This window comes from Lepisma saccharinum, chromosome 10 (genome assembly GCF_977018435.1).
Source record: "Lepisma saccharinum chromosome 10, izLepSacc3.1, whole genome shotgun sequence".
Lineage (NCBI taxonomy): Eukaryota > Metazoa > Arthropoda > Insecta > Zygentoma > Lepismatidae > Lepisma > Lepisma saccharinum.
Genome location: NC_139238.1, coordinates 47,743,249 through 47,760,357, shown reverse-complemented (window position 1 = coordinate 47,760,357; position 17,109 = coordinate 47,743,249). Strand labels below are relative to the sequence as shown.

Sequence of the window (17,109 nt, the reverse complement as noted above, 5' to 3'; positions counted from 1 at the left end):
ACTTCGCAACGGGCACTTAAAATAAATGACAAAGTGAACGAAACTCGATTTACTCTGGCCTATTTTGAGGAGGGGAAATTCCACGAGACGGTGTGGCATTTACCAGAACTTTCTATTGCCGTGTCTACACCTCTTGTCTAGTGTTACGGGGAGCATGGAATACGCAGCAAACCAACCACACAACAGCTGCGGCACCAAGAGTTACGAGGTCACGGGAAGAGGTGTTTCACGCACCTCGTTCTACAGGCTGCTGCTTTTCTCGTCGCGCTGGATTGGTCGCCTCTTCGCTCCCGTCTTCCCTTGTCAGAATGTAGGGCGCCTGCCGTAAGACTGGACATGAGCTATAGTTAGGAGCCAAGGAGCAGTGGTGTACCGGATATACTGGAGGGATCGGGGCAAGATTTGAGGGACAAGAAAGCAGACCAGGGTTTTTATTTGGAGGCTCAGGACTAACTAATAGCTACCTTGTCAAGGCCCCTCTCTCTCACTACCTCTCTCTCTTTATTTGTTTCCTTTAATTCCATTCTATGCCCTGGTAGCCTTATCCTTGGTCTACCAGCCTGGTTTCCGCGGTATCGCTTGAAATTCCAAGCAATTCCGAGCTCGACATTTGAATTCGCACTGCTTCAAACAGAATGTTATATCTCAGAAACTAGTAGGGGAGACCGGAGTGAGTTGAACATGTTATTCTGTTTAAATTTCTGCAGCTCTTAAAAATTACTATCTACTATTGATGAAATGCTGCGAGCAATACCTGTAGTTTCCTTGACCACTGTGATTTTTTATTACACCATGATGCTAAAACTTGTAAAGTTATTGCTTGTTTTCTCGAAGCGTTTCAGTATTGTCAATTCACCCCGCATATGGGGTGAGTTGACTATATGTGTGGGGTCAGTTGACAATATGTGTAATTCTACCCCATACATGGTTTGAATTTTTTATTTCAAACAAGATACTGCCTTAAAAATTACGGATTACAAAAATGTTTTCAAATGAACAGTCTAACATGAGACATAAATGTTCCAAACTTTAAAAGAAAGTTTACAAAAGTGTTTACTGAATTTTTTACCCGGTGTTTATTTTTATTGTTTTATCACAAATACAAATGCAATATACTGTCCTATAATTCTAATCTAATATATATTATTACAAACAATGTGTCTAGATGCTGAGATGTTTCTGATGAAACAATTAATTGAAATTAATTTTCTCAATAGGCCTAGAGTATTGTCAACTAGCCCGTTCCTTCCTATTGTCAACTCACCCCGATCGCTATATTGGACTTTCTGGTCATGCCGCTGTTAAACATTACAATTTAACAAAGTATCCGAATGTAGTATCGTTACAATTTACCATAGTCTTCTGGATAGCCTTAGCATAAACCATGTGCTTAGTTAATTTGAATACCGCGTGCCCCCCTGAGATTTCCGACACCGGATTACGCTACTCACTCGTAGAAATCTTACGATTTCATATAGCTATTTAAATGTTAACGAAAAATTAGTCTAAGTCAAGGGTGGTTGGGTGGCTCAGTTGGTAGAGCTATGATTCGGGTTCTGGTAGAGTCTGCAATATCCACTGAAATATCTACGTACATATGCAACATCTTCTTGTTTTCTCTTCTCGACATTCATAAAATTTTCGGCTGTCCCTTTGTGCTAGTTAAGTGTTTGAGTGTGTGTCGAACCCAGTAGGCTTAATCAAAAGTATTTTTTATGCCATGGAATTCTCAGACCGCATACACGAAATTTGGTCCTGGCACAACTAAAGCATCACTGAAAACTTTGATTGTTGATCTGTGAAGCTTATTTATGTTTTAATAAACCGCTCCAATACCCGTTACTGCTGAAATATTCACTTTAGATGGTCATTTGACTTCGGCCTTGCGAGGCCCGGCCTCCGAGTTGAAGGTCGGCCTCCGGCCCCACACGGCCTCAACCTCCGGCCTCACAGGTCCTCAGCCTCTAAGCTCAAGGTCGGCCTCCGGCCTCACACGGCCTCATCCTCGGACCTCTAGCTCGCCTCGTCCTTAAACGGCCTCAGCCTCCGAACTCCAACTCGGCCTCGGCCTTACACGGCCTCAACGTCGCAAGGCTCCTGGAGGCTGAAGCCTAGGCCGGGTCTCCGGAGGCTGGACATCTCTGCTTTAGAGAGAGAGAGACCTTCGATCTCTTCATACCTCGAGCCGAACTAGCACTATACACTGAGGCTCCGGAAGTTCCGTGTTGTCAATGTCTTCATCTTTGGACCCGAACTGGAACTACAGCCCGAACCAGATGACTTGACGAGCGGAAAATATGTGAACTAAAACACACACACCCTTTTTTGACCAATAAGAGTCCCCCAGGTCAGACCAAAGGGTTCGAGGGAACGCGTTGTTGCCAAGCTAGCTTTTCAACTGTTCCGTAAGCAGCGACAGTTCGGTGTTTGAATTTCGTGAATATGGCTGAGAAAAAACCTGTCGTCCGTAGTGAAGGTAGAAACATTATTAGTAATGTTATCAGGTTTTGCGATGAAGAAAAGAATTTGAAGCGTTGGAAATACCCAATTGAAGACGCGAATAAATGAGCGGCAGCGGCGACGGGGAAATCAGTGTCAACCATTTCTAGGATTAGAAAAGAAATGAAGACCGTCGGTTTAGGTGAAAAAAGCTTTCCCACAGCTTTCCCTCGTCTCAGGATGACGATAAGACCAAATAATCTTTTAGTTTATAATATTTTCGGGTGTATTAAAATCTGCGAAAGTTCTTACTCGGAATATTGGAAGAAAACTGAAGATGGAAATTAAAGCTCAAATTACTTTTTCTATAACAAAATTAATTTGAAAACTTTGAATTGATGTTTTAAGTACCGTAGCGTTCCAACATGAAAGCGGGGATCTTAAATAGGGATGCAACTTGCCCCTCCCGATTATTACTATTTATGGTAGAGACAACCCTGAACGGGCCAGGTACAAATATCTAAATTAACATTAATATAAACCCATGGTTAGGTTTTATACTGAACGGCAGATAAGGGCGAAGGATAGCTTACCGTGATCGGTTTAGGAAATAGACCAATAGCTCCTGCTTCTCCGATGATTCCAAGTAAACAGACCTCGTGTCGCTCTCATGCGCACCTATTTAAACCTTTGCTTGGCCTCCCGTCACCTCTAGCCAGAGGCCAGTGTTCTTACCATTTCCTGTAAAAGTCTTATGCTACACATTTCTAAGCAGGCTCTGGCAAGGTCTGCCAGGGTCAATATTTCTAGAACCGAGCGGATATGATATGATATGATATTTATTGATATTGATACGAGCCCTTCGGCTGTGCGTATCTTACAATATTGTTACATAAACACCCCGACCTTAAACATGCACCCCATTTATCATACATTCAGAAACATTTATAAACAGAAACATTTGGAAAATAATTACATACTATGTACATATATAAATAGCAATGTGGTCCTCTTCTTGCATTTGAGATTGTTCATTTTCACAACACTACATTACACTCTTCACCTATGCTTGAGCCCCTGCTGTTCCGTACCCTTCACTTTCACTGACTCCTTGCAGCAGTTTCCTGCGGTCCCTCCAAACTGCATGAAAATAGGAGCCCAGGGCTTTGATATTTACATTCGTTATACCACTCATCTCCTCCCTACATATAGCCTGGATGGTCTGCTCAATGCTGTCCCTTGCACTGTCCCCCCATTTGCGTTGTCTGAGGGGTGCCGACCAAACACACTCGTGTAGGATGTGAGCCCTCGTCTCCTCTCCGCCGCATAACGTGCAGATGGCACGACCGTCCGGCCCCTTGAGTTTGTGTTGCCTCCACCCCCCTAGCAGGAACCAGGCGAATCCACGTCTTTGCTGGTACGTACACGTATCAATATATCGTTTTCTCCCCCATTCCACCCACACCCCTGGCAGTTGTGTGGCGACGAGTGTTACCTTCTCCCTACATTCTGCCATGATGTCTTGCCTGCTACCGTCCACCAACCTCTCCCTTATGATTTGCAACATCCCAGTTTCGCACCTCCCGCCCCTCACCTCTTCCCACAGTTCCCCCAGACCCATTCTGTACAAGTCGTCCTTAATTCCACTTGCCCAGTGGCGTGCGAACCCTTCCTCAATCTGAACTCGCAGACACTGTTCTTTCAGTGAGTCTCCGGCCCCTTGTTCCAGCTTCATCCAGTACTTGAAACATCTCATCCTCGCTTCGACATCCCCCTATGTTTTCCCATATCCCTCAGGACGCCACACGTGCTTGCACTCGTGCTGGTTCCCAGTATTTGTTTTAAAAACCGCGCTTGTATCTGATTTGCTACTCGCCCCCCTACCCTCCCCCATAGTTCCGCGCCGTAAAATAGGGTTGCTTTCACCGTTGCTTCATAAATTTGGTCCAGCAATCTCACACTGACTGTAGGGACTTTCCGTTGCAGTCGCTGTACCTTGCCCAGCCCATAACAAGCTTTTCCCTTTCTGCCTTCGATGTGCTTTGTCCACTCCCCTGCCATACTCAGCGTGATGCCTAGATAGGTGAAACGTTTGACCCTTTCAAGCTCGGAATCCCCATAGGTCCACCGCTCCTTTGCTGCGAAAACATAACCTTTCTTGAAACCCATTATTTTAGTTTTTCGTGTATTTACCTTCAACTTCCATGTTGTGCAATATTGTTTAAGTCTGTTCAATCCCCGCTGTAACCCCTGTACTTCGTTTGATATTAAAACGAGATCATCCGCATAGAGAAGCATTGGTATCGGTGTCCCGACTATCTCCGGTGTTTCAGCTCCTGCTTCTCCCACGAAGCTAGCAACGTCATTAATAAAAAGAATGAAAAGTAAAGGTGAAAGTATGCATCCCTGCTTGATGCCTACCGTGCTCTCGTGATGCCCAGACACCACCCCCTGCCCACATTTGACACAAAATTTGACCCCTCTGTACATATTCATTAGCGTATTAATCATTCTAGCCGAAACCCCCATGTCCCATAACTTCCCCCACAGCATTTGCCTATTGATAGAATCAAACGCCTTTTCAAAATCAACAAAACAACAATATAATTTTCCCCTTTTCTCGTTTAACTTGCTTTGGATCAATGTGTTCAGGACAAAAACATTATCTATAGTGCTATAATTGGACCTGAAACCAGCCTGCAGGGGGGTCAGTTTATCAAAAATATCGGCCCATTTTCTCAATCTGTTGTACAGAATACTACAATATACTTTCCCTAACACGGGCAGGAGAGAAATACCTCTGTAATTATTAGTGTCATTTACATCCCCTTTCCCCTTGTAAAGAGGACAAATAACGCTCGTTTTCCATATTTTGGGGAAGGTTCCACTATTGAATATGTTGTTGAGCAGAGACCTTCCCGTTTCTGCCAATCGCTCGTTACATTTCAGCACCTTCACGAGATCTGGTCCGATTCCATCGATACCCGCCGCCTTGCCGGTCTTCAGCGAGCGAACAGCCGCATCATATTCCAGCCTCGACACCCTTTCGTCAAGGATTGGAACAAAAGTACCCAGGAACCTGCCCTCGTTTGGAATAGCCCCTGACCCCCCCCCCTCCCCTTCCAGCAGCTTGAGAAAATGATCCTCCCAGCTCCGTGCAGAGATACTGCCTATTGTGTACCGACTCCCTTGCAGGTTGCGAATAATCCGCCACAAGTTCCTCGTATCCCGGCCCTGGATGGCCTCCTGAAGAGCCCTCACTTTCCTCTCCCCCCACTTCTCCCTCTCCCTTTCCAAAACTTGCGCGTAACGCCGGCGTTCTTCTAAGTAATTTAATCTAGAATGCTCAGTTTTGCGAACATGGAATTGCCTTAGAGATCGATCCAATATTCGTTTGTGCATCTTACATACGTCATTATACTACGTGTCAGCCTTGCTGGGAACTTGTTGACGTGTGTCCCGCAACATGTGCCTCGCTGCTCGCATTATGATGTGGTAGTATAAAGAGACCCCTCTTTCCACCTCGCCTTCGCCCAACGCTCTTTCCATTTCCTGCGGGCGCCTTTCTCCCGTGCCGATGTCATCCTCTTGTCCATCAGACAACCTGTCGGTGCTTCCAGAGGCTCCATTATCCCTTCCGTTTGCGCTGTTGCCATATCTTCCGCCCTCTCCGGCAGCACCACGCAGATCGTCGCGTCCTCTCCGTTGTCACACACAAATAATGTCCGAGCAATCGTCGTTCGTCTTGTAAACATATTCGTCTACAATCAGCTTGTCGTAAGATACGTACGCGCGTCTCCCTTCCCTCCTGGCATCTAACATGTGTCCCGTGAGCACTTGTCGCTGCTGCGCAATTCTGGGTGAATAATCTTCTCTTACGTACACGGATGTGCCGCGTAGTTTCCTCCGATTCGCCAATATCTGCTCCTTCATTTTGTAATGATGCAGCTTCACTATAATGGGTCTGCAGCCGGCAACCTTGTAATTAAGCCTGTGAGCTCTCTCGACAGCCTCCTGGTCGAGCTCTACCCCCATCTTCTCCCTCACCAGCTTCCTGATTTTGTCCTCACACTGCTGCCACGTCTCACGGCCAGTTTCTTCCATGCCATCGAAAATAAGGTTGTTCCTTTTCGAGTGGCCGATGATTCTGTCCACATCAGCCTCCGTTGCACAAAGCCTACGCCACAGATCTTCGTTCTCCTCCCGCAGAGAGTGGTTCTCTCTCTCGAGCTCCTCTAGCCTCCTTCCAATGGATGCTAACCCCGTCTGGATATTCGCCGTCTTCTCGTACACCTCTTGTAGTGTTCCCAGTTTGTCATTAATATTTTTGATAGCCGACGGTACACTGTCCAGAGCTTTAAGCTTGTCCAAGATGCAGTCCAATTCGTCTCCCGACTTTGGACCCGGGTTCAACTCCACACCGCCTATCACTAGCAGCATGGTAAGCAGGATGGCACAAATGGCCGCCTCTGTGTGCACGTTTCCTTTATGTACGTCGAAGGATTTCCCAGCACTTGAGCATCTACGGGCGTTCCATCGCCCCACACGCGCTCTCCACACAGCAAGCTACGTCCCCATCTTAAGAGCTGTCACCCGGCAACGTCGCAAATAGCACCACTCGAAAAACACGTCCGTCCTCTACGGAGTTGACTGGATATTCCCGGATATGCTACGGTACTCTTTATGCACAGATAGGTTAATCAGAACTGGGCCTACAATTTAAAGTGGGATCCGAACCATGACTGTGCAATGTGCCTCCACCAGGTATCGAACCCGGACAAACAGCAGACATGGTTTCCACGAGATTACAAGGCGACGACGTTAACACTACGCCATCGGGGAGGCCTTTATTTGAAAACCGGTAATAAAGGTAAACGAGCAGCAGAGTGATTACTTGTTCTATTCATAACACATAAGTACAATTTTGCACACGTTGCCGCCGCACAATGTGCAAAGTTATGCTTCACAGTTCTTCACGAATTATAGTGATTTTCAGTACTGCAGCTGATGATCAGTCTTTGTAAGTAACAGTAACATTTTCGAGGAACAGTTACTGTAACTACTTACGTTATGAAATTAGTACCTGAAACTCAGTTATTTTTTCACCTAACTAGTAACTAAATTGAAAGTTAATTGTACACTTTTGTTCACTTAAAGTGTCACTCTTCATAGGATCGAACAGTTGAAGTATGTTCCACTTGATCCGAACAGGAGTGTACAATTATTTTACTTTCTCGCATAGAAAGGAATTTTCTTCTGTTCCATTTTTAAAATTTGTTGAATCATATGCTCGCCTGAAAGAATGGAATGGATGAACTGGTGATTCTTAAGATATCAGCAGTGTTTGGAAAGTTACTTTTTCAAAAGTAACTCACAGTTAATCACTTGAAAAATTAATTCAGTTTAATTATTGTTGCTTTAAAAATTATCTAATTTAGTTACAATTACAGTTACTTTATTCTAGATCAGTTATGTCTCTTAAGACGGGATTCTGAACATGAAATGCAAGCGGGCTGTTCATTTCATGACAGATCACCACCAAAAACTTAGCATTAACTGTTGTTCTCCGTTTCGGAGTGGTTAGCACAGCGCGTTACGACACTAGAAGCCCTTGATTTGAATCCCGTCATGGGTATTCTTTGTAAGTGTTCCTTTATAAATTTCATCATATCATCACTCATCCTCATCTTCGCGGTTAGACAAAAATGGCAGACAAGCGAAGTAAAATAAACGAAATCAATCAAACTAAGTTATATTTTATATGTAAATACAGAGGCAATAAAATCCACAGTAAACATCCTTTACTTAAAAATGAAAATTAATATTTTATTCTATTTTTGTTGAGGAAACAATATACCGTTGAACTGTGGTATACCAATGAGCATTGTCGGAGATTATACGTATATTTTTATGTCGCAGGTGTTCTAATAAAAATAGATACTTCCTGGTTCTTGGCGATAAAAATACAGGTTGTCCCAAAATGAATGTTACCATTTCAAATGTAAAAAATATATTTATTAATCAATCTGTTGACAAGAAATTTGAATAGCACATAGTATACAAACAGAAGATTCATTATTTAGGTGTGGAATATGATATCACGTAGGTAGGCTCCATTATTTGCCAGACAGACACGTGCTCTTTTCATGGCTTGTTCCATGACTTTTCTTAATGTGTCTGGACCAATAGCTAGAATCTCCTCCTGAACGAGGTCTGCCGGTAGACGGCAAATCACAGACAGATCCATGAGCACGGAATTGGTTAACCAGTAACAAGTAACAACACTTTCAAATGGTAACATTCATTTTGGGACACCCTGTATAAGATTGTCCTCATAGTCTCACAATTTCATCAGACTCTGTATCAAGTACATAATTACTTTCATATAGAATGTGGTTGGTTGTGGTTGTGTCATTCTATATGAAAGTAATTATGGATCCTTTTAGGTGAAAGTGCAGTTGGCAAGTGAAAGCCACCTGCTAGAAAGTTCGTAACAACTTTCTAATAGTCTGGAGGGAGTAATGTTTGTGTATATATAATGCCCTCTTTGTGTATCTCGTTACTTTTGTACTTGATACAGAGTCTGATGAAGACCTTGCTAGAAGGTAGAAACGTTACGTTTAGATTATGTTTTTAATAAAATAAATTACTGCCTTGGTCAGCATATTCAGTTTTTTTAATAATTCGTGTAGGACAAAAAGTTTTTTTTATATAGTTAGATAAAATAGGCTGTAAGCTTAAATGTAATCCTAATCATAATAATATTAGTTGCTGTACTTACGGCCTGTAAGTCACAGAAAACAATACTTTTTTGTTATAAAATATCGCTACAATCTCATTATTCTAATTAGGCCTGCATTAACTCTTTCCAGATATCTCTGGGGGAGGGGCAAGTGCCCCCTGCCCCCTCCCCTGCGGGCGTCCATGTATACGACTATGCAAATCACAAACGGAATAAAATAGTTAAGTCCGGTTTATGCACAGAAAGGCTGATCGGGATCGAAGCTACATTTTTAAGTGAGATCCAAACCACTTTGGGCCTCGAACGGGTATCGATCCTTAGGACCCGTTCATTACAATGTTACGACCTTACAATTACACCATCGGGGAGGCATATCTACTATAATACACTGCACGCATGTAACGTCTGAGATAATACTGCTGATGACCTTGGGCACTTCAATATATTATTTTATTAGTTTTTAATCTCAAAGTACCTTAATAGGCAGCTTATAAATGCAGTACATGGGGCATTCCCCAACCCCTCCAGAGACCCTACGTTGGCTCCGCCTCTGCTTATCAGCTATTGTCTGCATCGCATGACTCTAGAAGTAGCCCCCTCCTCCCCCCTTTGGCACTAACAAAGTGCTTCCTACTTCGCTACAAAGCAAAAAGAAAGAAAGGAGTTTCACGAATGAATAAAACTTATCTACGCAGAGCCTGCCCCCAGTTGCTAAGGCGATATCTGCAGAGAATGGTTGCAAACGGAGCAATTATCAAGTTCATTGTTGAAGCAGAGCGTACATGATTAGGTCGCATGCAAAGAAATGTTGCCAGGTAAAACGCTGGAAAGCTCCCGTCTACAGAAAGTCAACACTTCCTGATTCTCGCGCCTAAAAGGGCTTCTGTGCTTGCGTATATCTCCTCCATTTTGACTATCTCTATGCGTGCACGCATTACGCATATTAGGGATTCATAATTAATGTTCTCGTACAAGTCTTAATTACATTATGCGAATAAATTTTGCCTTGGAAGGATGCTATCTCTTGTTGGTTGCTTGTGTAGGCTGGATCAAAGGTTTTCGCAGAATTCTCCACATGGGGGAGGGGGAGAGTGTAAGGCCATTATGATGAGTGAGTATGAGGGAAATTTTAGTGCTAAAATATTAGGGAGGTGGCATACACAATAAAATATTTCGTAATTACCAATTTTAAAATTTGTTTTAAAAAGTTGCTTAAACACACAAGTTTTTATTTTCTCAAAATTTCCACCCTCTACAATACTCTGCATGCATTATGAAATTACAGAATTTAATGTCATAAAACTATTACATTTTCAGTAAGAGAATTTTGAGTTTGAGGCTTTTTATTACTAACAATATTAAAAGTGAATGCCTATTTTTAAAAAAAATAATACAGTTTTTATTGTCTAGAAATTGTGGCTCTAACATCAAGTAATTAATTTCATCCCCTGTTCCACTGTAACTCTACTGAATTTTCGTTTCTAACAAATATTACTAATTCTCTCATTCTACAACAAATTTAGCTTTTTAATAGCTATAGCCTAACTCAGTAATGTACGCAGGATTTTTCTTCGTGGGAGCTGGACTCGCACAGGTGAATATTACATAGTTGTGTTCTCAACATTTCAAAGAGGATCGTAGCTCCATTAGCTACCTCCCCCCACCTTCTTGCGTAGGCCACTTATAGAACTAATACATTTTCTAGATCTTTCCGTGGCAACTCATCAAAAGAGTTTATCAACTCTGTCGTCTTGAAAGGAATAACAGTTTGCCAGAGATGAAAAAAAACCTCTGAGTCTGACGTCGATTTTTTATACTAAGGAGAGGGAGCGTGTAATCTGCTGTTTACTATGTATTCCTGCCCCTGTGTTGCGAAAATGAGCGTCGTTCTTCAATCAATTGTCCTTATCTTTATTCAGTCTCAATTGTTTATCATGTAGAGGAAAACAGTACACAGCGATAGTAGGGGCGTAATACTTAACGTTGTTGAAGTTTTTGACAGAAAGGGAGAGAAGCTATACATATGGCAACACAGGGACACTCGAGCACAAGTGAAGGGGAAGCGAGAGGAGAAAACAAATGACTGCCGATTTTAGTTTGCTACATTTCTGGGGGGCCTCTCATCTTGGTTGAGCAGTAGTAACGCAACTGATGCTTTATAATTTACATATATATATATATATATATATATATATATATATATATATATATATATATATATATACATATATGGTTTCAGTAAGTTTCTTATGTCAATCAGTAGATCATTGTTTTAGTAAGGTTCAATATTTGCTTATGACAATGAACAGCTCGATGTTTTAGTAACGATCATTAATTTTTTTTATGACAACAGATCAACCTTTTAGTAAGGCATTTTTACGACAATCAGCAGTTCGACGTTTTAGAAAGGATCATAAGTATATTTTGAAAGTCAATTGAACAGATTTTCAATAAGGACCATAAGTATCTTATGGTAACGGATCAACGATTTAGTAAGGCTCAGAATTTTTTAATGACAATCAGCGTTTTTGTATGGATCATAAGTTTCTTTATCAGCGGATCAGCTTTCTAGTATGGACCATGATTTCCTTGTGTCAGTAAGCGCATCGCGTTTTAGTAAGGCCCAGTATTTTTATGACGATCAGCAGTTAGGTGTATCAGCAAGGTTTAGTATTTCTTTATACCAGCCAACGGATCAGCTTTTTGCTAAGAATCATAATTTTCTTGACAATCAGCTCAGAATTATTATCTGACAACGAGTGGATCACGTTTTAAATGTACTAAATCGCTGAGACCCGGATGAACCCAAGCACAAGAGGAAAAGAAAAAATTCGACAAAACATGACCGCCACTCAGAAAACCAGATAAGACATGGAGATGAGTTTATCAACTCCTGATCAATTGTCGCACGCTTCGGGACACGCAGAAGCCATAAATCCTCCCAGGCTTTCGACTAATAGCAACGGAGGGGTAGTTTTTCAGCTCCGGCTGACGTGACCAGCTCAATTATGGCCGCAGACAAACAAATGAAGCAAGAAGAACCAACGAGCAAGCAGTCTCGGAACGAGAATTCTTATGCAGTGCAGCGAGTCATGACTCAGGCAGCCGATAGCACCTGCAACCAGGCAAAAATGGCGTCGGGAAAAGAAGGTGGCATTTATAACGGAACGGCGCCACTCGTGAACGTGTTGCAACGTAACGACAGCAGAGGGGGCGAGTGGAGTTTGTTTTCAGTGAAACGCTGATAAAGGCATAAGCCGCGTTGCAGGACTCCTTGAGAATTCGGGCCAGCGTGCCAGCCTGATCCATTAAGATTGCCAACCCCATTTCTCTCCCGTGTTTGACACGGAAACCATTTCTCCCCCTCCCCCTTTCCTTGCGTCATCAATTCTCCCCTTCTTGGAAGTGAATTGTGTGTGTTTGTGCCTCGAGAAAGGATTTCTTCTTTCCTCCTGGTATGTCTTCCCAGCTGTTGCAATCGTAATGTATTTTCTCCCTAAACGTGTGTTAGAATTGAGCACCAGATTTCTCGAGCCCGAACTAGTAGAACTGCATCTACCATAGCCCCGCCTGGTTCACTGCACTTTTTGACACTACACAGAAAAGGAAATGCATCATTTGAAACAAACAAATGCTTAACGTCTGTACCTCAGACCAAATGTTTAAGTGCATCATCGAAAAAGATGCACGAAGGTGCATCAAAACGCAACTGGTGCTTCTCGGCTGAAGGAAATCCTCACTTGCGTCATATGATGCACTTTGGTGTTTCTATTATGGTGTACAAAATGCACTAAAATGCATCAAATATATATCTGATTTCGCAGATGCCATAAACACACTTTAGTGCATCAATCGATATGATGCAGTTAGTCTTCTGTGTTCATCTATAGATGTAGTGCAGGTGTATCCTGGTCTCAGGCTGGTGCAAAAAAATGTTCAACCAAGTAGACTGATAGCGGTGTTCAACTTCAGAAGATTCAACAAATGCCTGTCTGCTGCTGTAAACGTTCATTTGATTAGTTAGCACGCACCACGTGACCATACTCCACACATTACACCGCTCCAGAAGGTAGTGCAGACGGTGCGGACATCAAATACACTAACTGACACCAAATCAACGAAGTCACCGTGTAACCAACAAGTGTAACCAAATAACAACGAAAAATGTTGTAGCATTTCCATGCAAATCTTCAAGCAATTCATAACCGATTCCCATTTAGACATGTAACCGATTTCTATTCATATGTTTGCCGACCTCCACGGTGGAGTGGTTAGCACAGCGCGATAGGACGGTAGAGGTCTCGGGGTTCGAATCCTGTTGTGGGCGTGTGTGTTCTTTGTAAGTGTTCCTTCACCAATTTCATCATACCGCACTTGTCCCTCATTTTCGTGAATTATCAAAAGTGGCAGAAAAGCTAAACTAATGAGAGGAAGTTCAGTAGAAAGCATGCAGGAATAAAGACATACTTAGATATGGAAGCTATGCTTCTGACTGTGGAAACAACTGGCATAATGACAGCCTATCTGGAATTTCATCATCTTGAGTTTTAGATGTTAAAATCTCAATATGATTATTCAACCCTCACTAAGACAGTTAGGTAAATAAACATGGCCGTAGGCAGAAAAAAATTTCGGGGTGAGTTCATTCATAATTGTTCCTATAGAAGTAACAACAATAATTATACAATAATAATTAAACTCTTATAATAAAAAAATTCTTTTCTATATAATAATAATAATAATTATTATTATTATTATTATTAATATTATATCCATGAGGGGGCTTACTCAATCTAGCAGATGAGTGAATATCCAGCACAAGTTTTTTTTAACGTTTTATACAGTGTGTACTAAAATGCACAATTATTATACTTTATTATTAAATTTTAGATAACTTTAAGAAAAAGCTTTAAAAGTTAGATGCAAATTCTAGTCATCAAGTTTTTGTTGTTTTACCTTGAAAATAAATTTTTGGAATTTTGAAAAGTGTGGAACCAGTTATTCTCTTTAAAAACTTAGCCTGGTGCATGGATTGTGTAACCTCAATCGCGAACGTAATGCGCTAAGAAACTTAGGTTTGAATTCCTATCAAGGGAGATTTTCGACTTTATCGGACAGGGAATTTAAAAGTTGGAAAGGAAATTTTGGGACAATCATAAGGAAATTTTCATTCTATATTCCTTGTGGCACAGGAACAACACTGGAAAGAGGACAGCAGAAGTGAAAATGGAGGGGTTGCGGGTGGGCTACGATTCCTAGAATATATCCTGTTTCACTTAAGAGCCAGTATCAGCGTCGCTCGAAAAAAGCAGCGGACAGATGTCATTTATTCTTCCTAGTCTTACCAATATTGATTCCATTTCCCCCTTCGAAGGCAAATCCATTGCATGGGAGACCTTTTGAGACTTTGCTGGAAGGAGGGTTGCTCTGTCGAAAGAAGCAGACCACAAGGTTCCCTGTCCGCTACTCTCCCCCCATTCATGCAGGTCAGAGTCTGACCATAACGGACCTTTCTTTCCAGCCCCCACCGTTTATAAACCCGACATGTTTCCTGTGACAAGACAAAACTTTTTCCGAGTGTCTGAAAGAAGAAAAACACACATTGACGAACATCGCAATACAACTTACATGTAATAGAGCCAAGGACTATTTAGGGGAGGCGGGGTGTCCAGGGAGTCCGAATCTTCCACGAGAGACTTACGAAGTACTAAAATTAAATAATGTAAATATGCTTGTTTTCTTTAGCATCTGTCGTATAATCTAGAGAGGTGTATTTCCGTCAAACATATTCTAAGGGAAGGATTACATTGGGGTCAAACACCTTTGGATGACTGTATCAAATAAGATTTATGCACACCACTACTTAAGTAATATGATTAAATTTTAAATTAAGAGCTTTTCATTTCGTCAAATGGATCTAACATCCTTTTTCGTTATTCAATAAATATTCAATTCTTTATCTGTTTCACAATCACCTTGCCAGGGCAGTTGTTTTTATACAAATTGAAGCGATCTGAACTATTCATGAGCTAGATAATGAATATTCTTATGCCGTATTTTTTCCCATTCATGTAATAACAATATTATAACAACATTAATTAATATTTTAATTATTAATTTAATATTACTGTTATTTTAATTTGTTTTATTATTAGAAAAAGGTACCAACATCATAGGCGTGCGCAGACCCTCTGATAAGGGGGGGGGGGGGCAAAAGCCTTGAAAATTTAGTCAGATCGGGAAAGAAAAACCTCATTTTATTTCACTGTTTTAGTTTTTTGCATTGATGTGATATGTGTGGTTGTGTGTGTGTGTGTGTGTGTGCGCGCGCGTGTATATTATATATATATATATATATACTATATATATATATATATATATATATATATATACCTAGGTATTAACATATTATTTAAATACATTACGTAATATATTCATCCGCCCCTTAACAAACCAACAGCAAAAAATATATAGATTGTCTCTGAAATGTGAGCGCTCGTTTTCCTCCAAACCAAACTGTTATAGCAGCAACTGTCTGAATTACTTATTTGTTCTTACTTTCTCTCTGGTAATTTACAATGTATTGGAGAAAAGAAATAGCGAGCGAAGCGAGCAAGATAATTTTTCGATCCAAACTTTTGAAAGTTGAAAACAGGATTGATTTAATAGGGCGCAAAAAATTTCATGGGACGGCATGGCATTCTCTTTTACAATTTTTCTCAATCAGATTGTTCGTCGCGCAGGGCCAACTCCCGCTACTTCCTAGCTACGGCTCGGAAGTTGACAAGACTGCAAGAAAAGCAGGTACCGCGAGCGAAGCGAGAAAGAAAATTTTACGAAATGTATTTTTATTTGTATAAAATTTAAAGTCGAGAGGACAATTGTCCCTCTGTAACCCCCTGCAAGTGATCCTGACCTTCTGGAAGAAATAATGCAAGATGGACGTGAAAACTAATTCCGTCTTGAGTATCCTTTTGTCCTGCTACTAGTAGATTCTGCTAGTCTTGCTTTCTTTTACTTCAATGTATGCCCCCCCCCTATAATTGATTTCCGTTCAAGGTTGGAAAAAGGCATAAGACAATGCCCCCCTGTCCCCTTGTGGTTGCGATTTTTCCTTTTAGAGTATAATATTGTTTAATAACAGCGACAATATTGCTCTCCACTAAATTTCTAGGTGAAAGTTTAATAATATAGGGGCATGGAACGTCTGGAAGGGGGCAAGGATGACCACACCTCGAAAACGAAGGTCAACCTAAAAGTATATATTTCACAAGTATATTTAGATTTCAGTCATAGTAATTTACATTAATTATTATGTAATGGGGACACAGGAATGCGATAATTTCAAATTCAAGTGGTGTTTTTTGAGGGGACAGCACTAGTATCGGGGTAATATGCCCCATGAAAAAAATACCTTTCTTGTCCCTTTGTGGAAAAATCTTTGAACGTCCGTGATTAGGGGGCAATTCCCCCCCCCCCCGCCCGTGCTCACGCCTATGACCAACATATATGGAATAGTTTATAACATCGAGTAGCAGGATATCTCTCCTGTATGGTGCTGTAAACTAGGGAAATAATGATGTTTTGTAGTAGTGCATAGCTATTCAGCCTGTTGCGACACATGTGCAGAACAGGCGGAAGACATTCTTTTGTGTTTTCTGCAGTTGGTGAATTATCCTAGATGAGATGATTTTGATGGTCTTTCTTTTCTTAACGTAATAAAAACTAGTCTTATAACCTAAGGCGTCGTGCTTTGTGCTCCGCCTGAGGATGAATTATATGATGAAACTGATGAACGGACACTCACAAAGAGCATCCATGCCGGGATTCGAACTCCCGGATGTGCTAACCACTACATCACGGAGGCCAATTTCTATTCCATGGAGAAGAATCAGATGTGAAACACATATAAAACTATTGGTAGTTAT

At 41.4% G+C, this 17,109-nt stretch overlaps 1 protein-coding gene across 1 annotated transcript; it reads right to left on the bottom strand.

The window, feature by feature from the left end:
• Positions 1–6,147: 6,147 nt before the first annotated feature.
• Positions 6,148–6,879, bottom strand: LOC145994086 (uncharacterized). Its single transcript, XM_083130173.1, has one exon. It carries the CDS (start codon positions 6,877–6,879, stop codon positions 6,148–6,150), a length of 732 nt encoding a protein of 243 aa, XP_082986299.1.
• Between the last annotated feature and the right edge of the window lie 10,230 nt (positions 6,880–17,109).

What these genes read in the sequence shown, in the direction of transcription:
- LOC145994086 (XM_083130173.1), bottom strand. Translation starts at nt 6,879, where the DNA reads ATGCTGCTAGTGATAGGCGGTGTGGAGTTGAACCCGGGTCCAAAGTCG.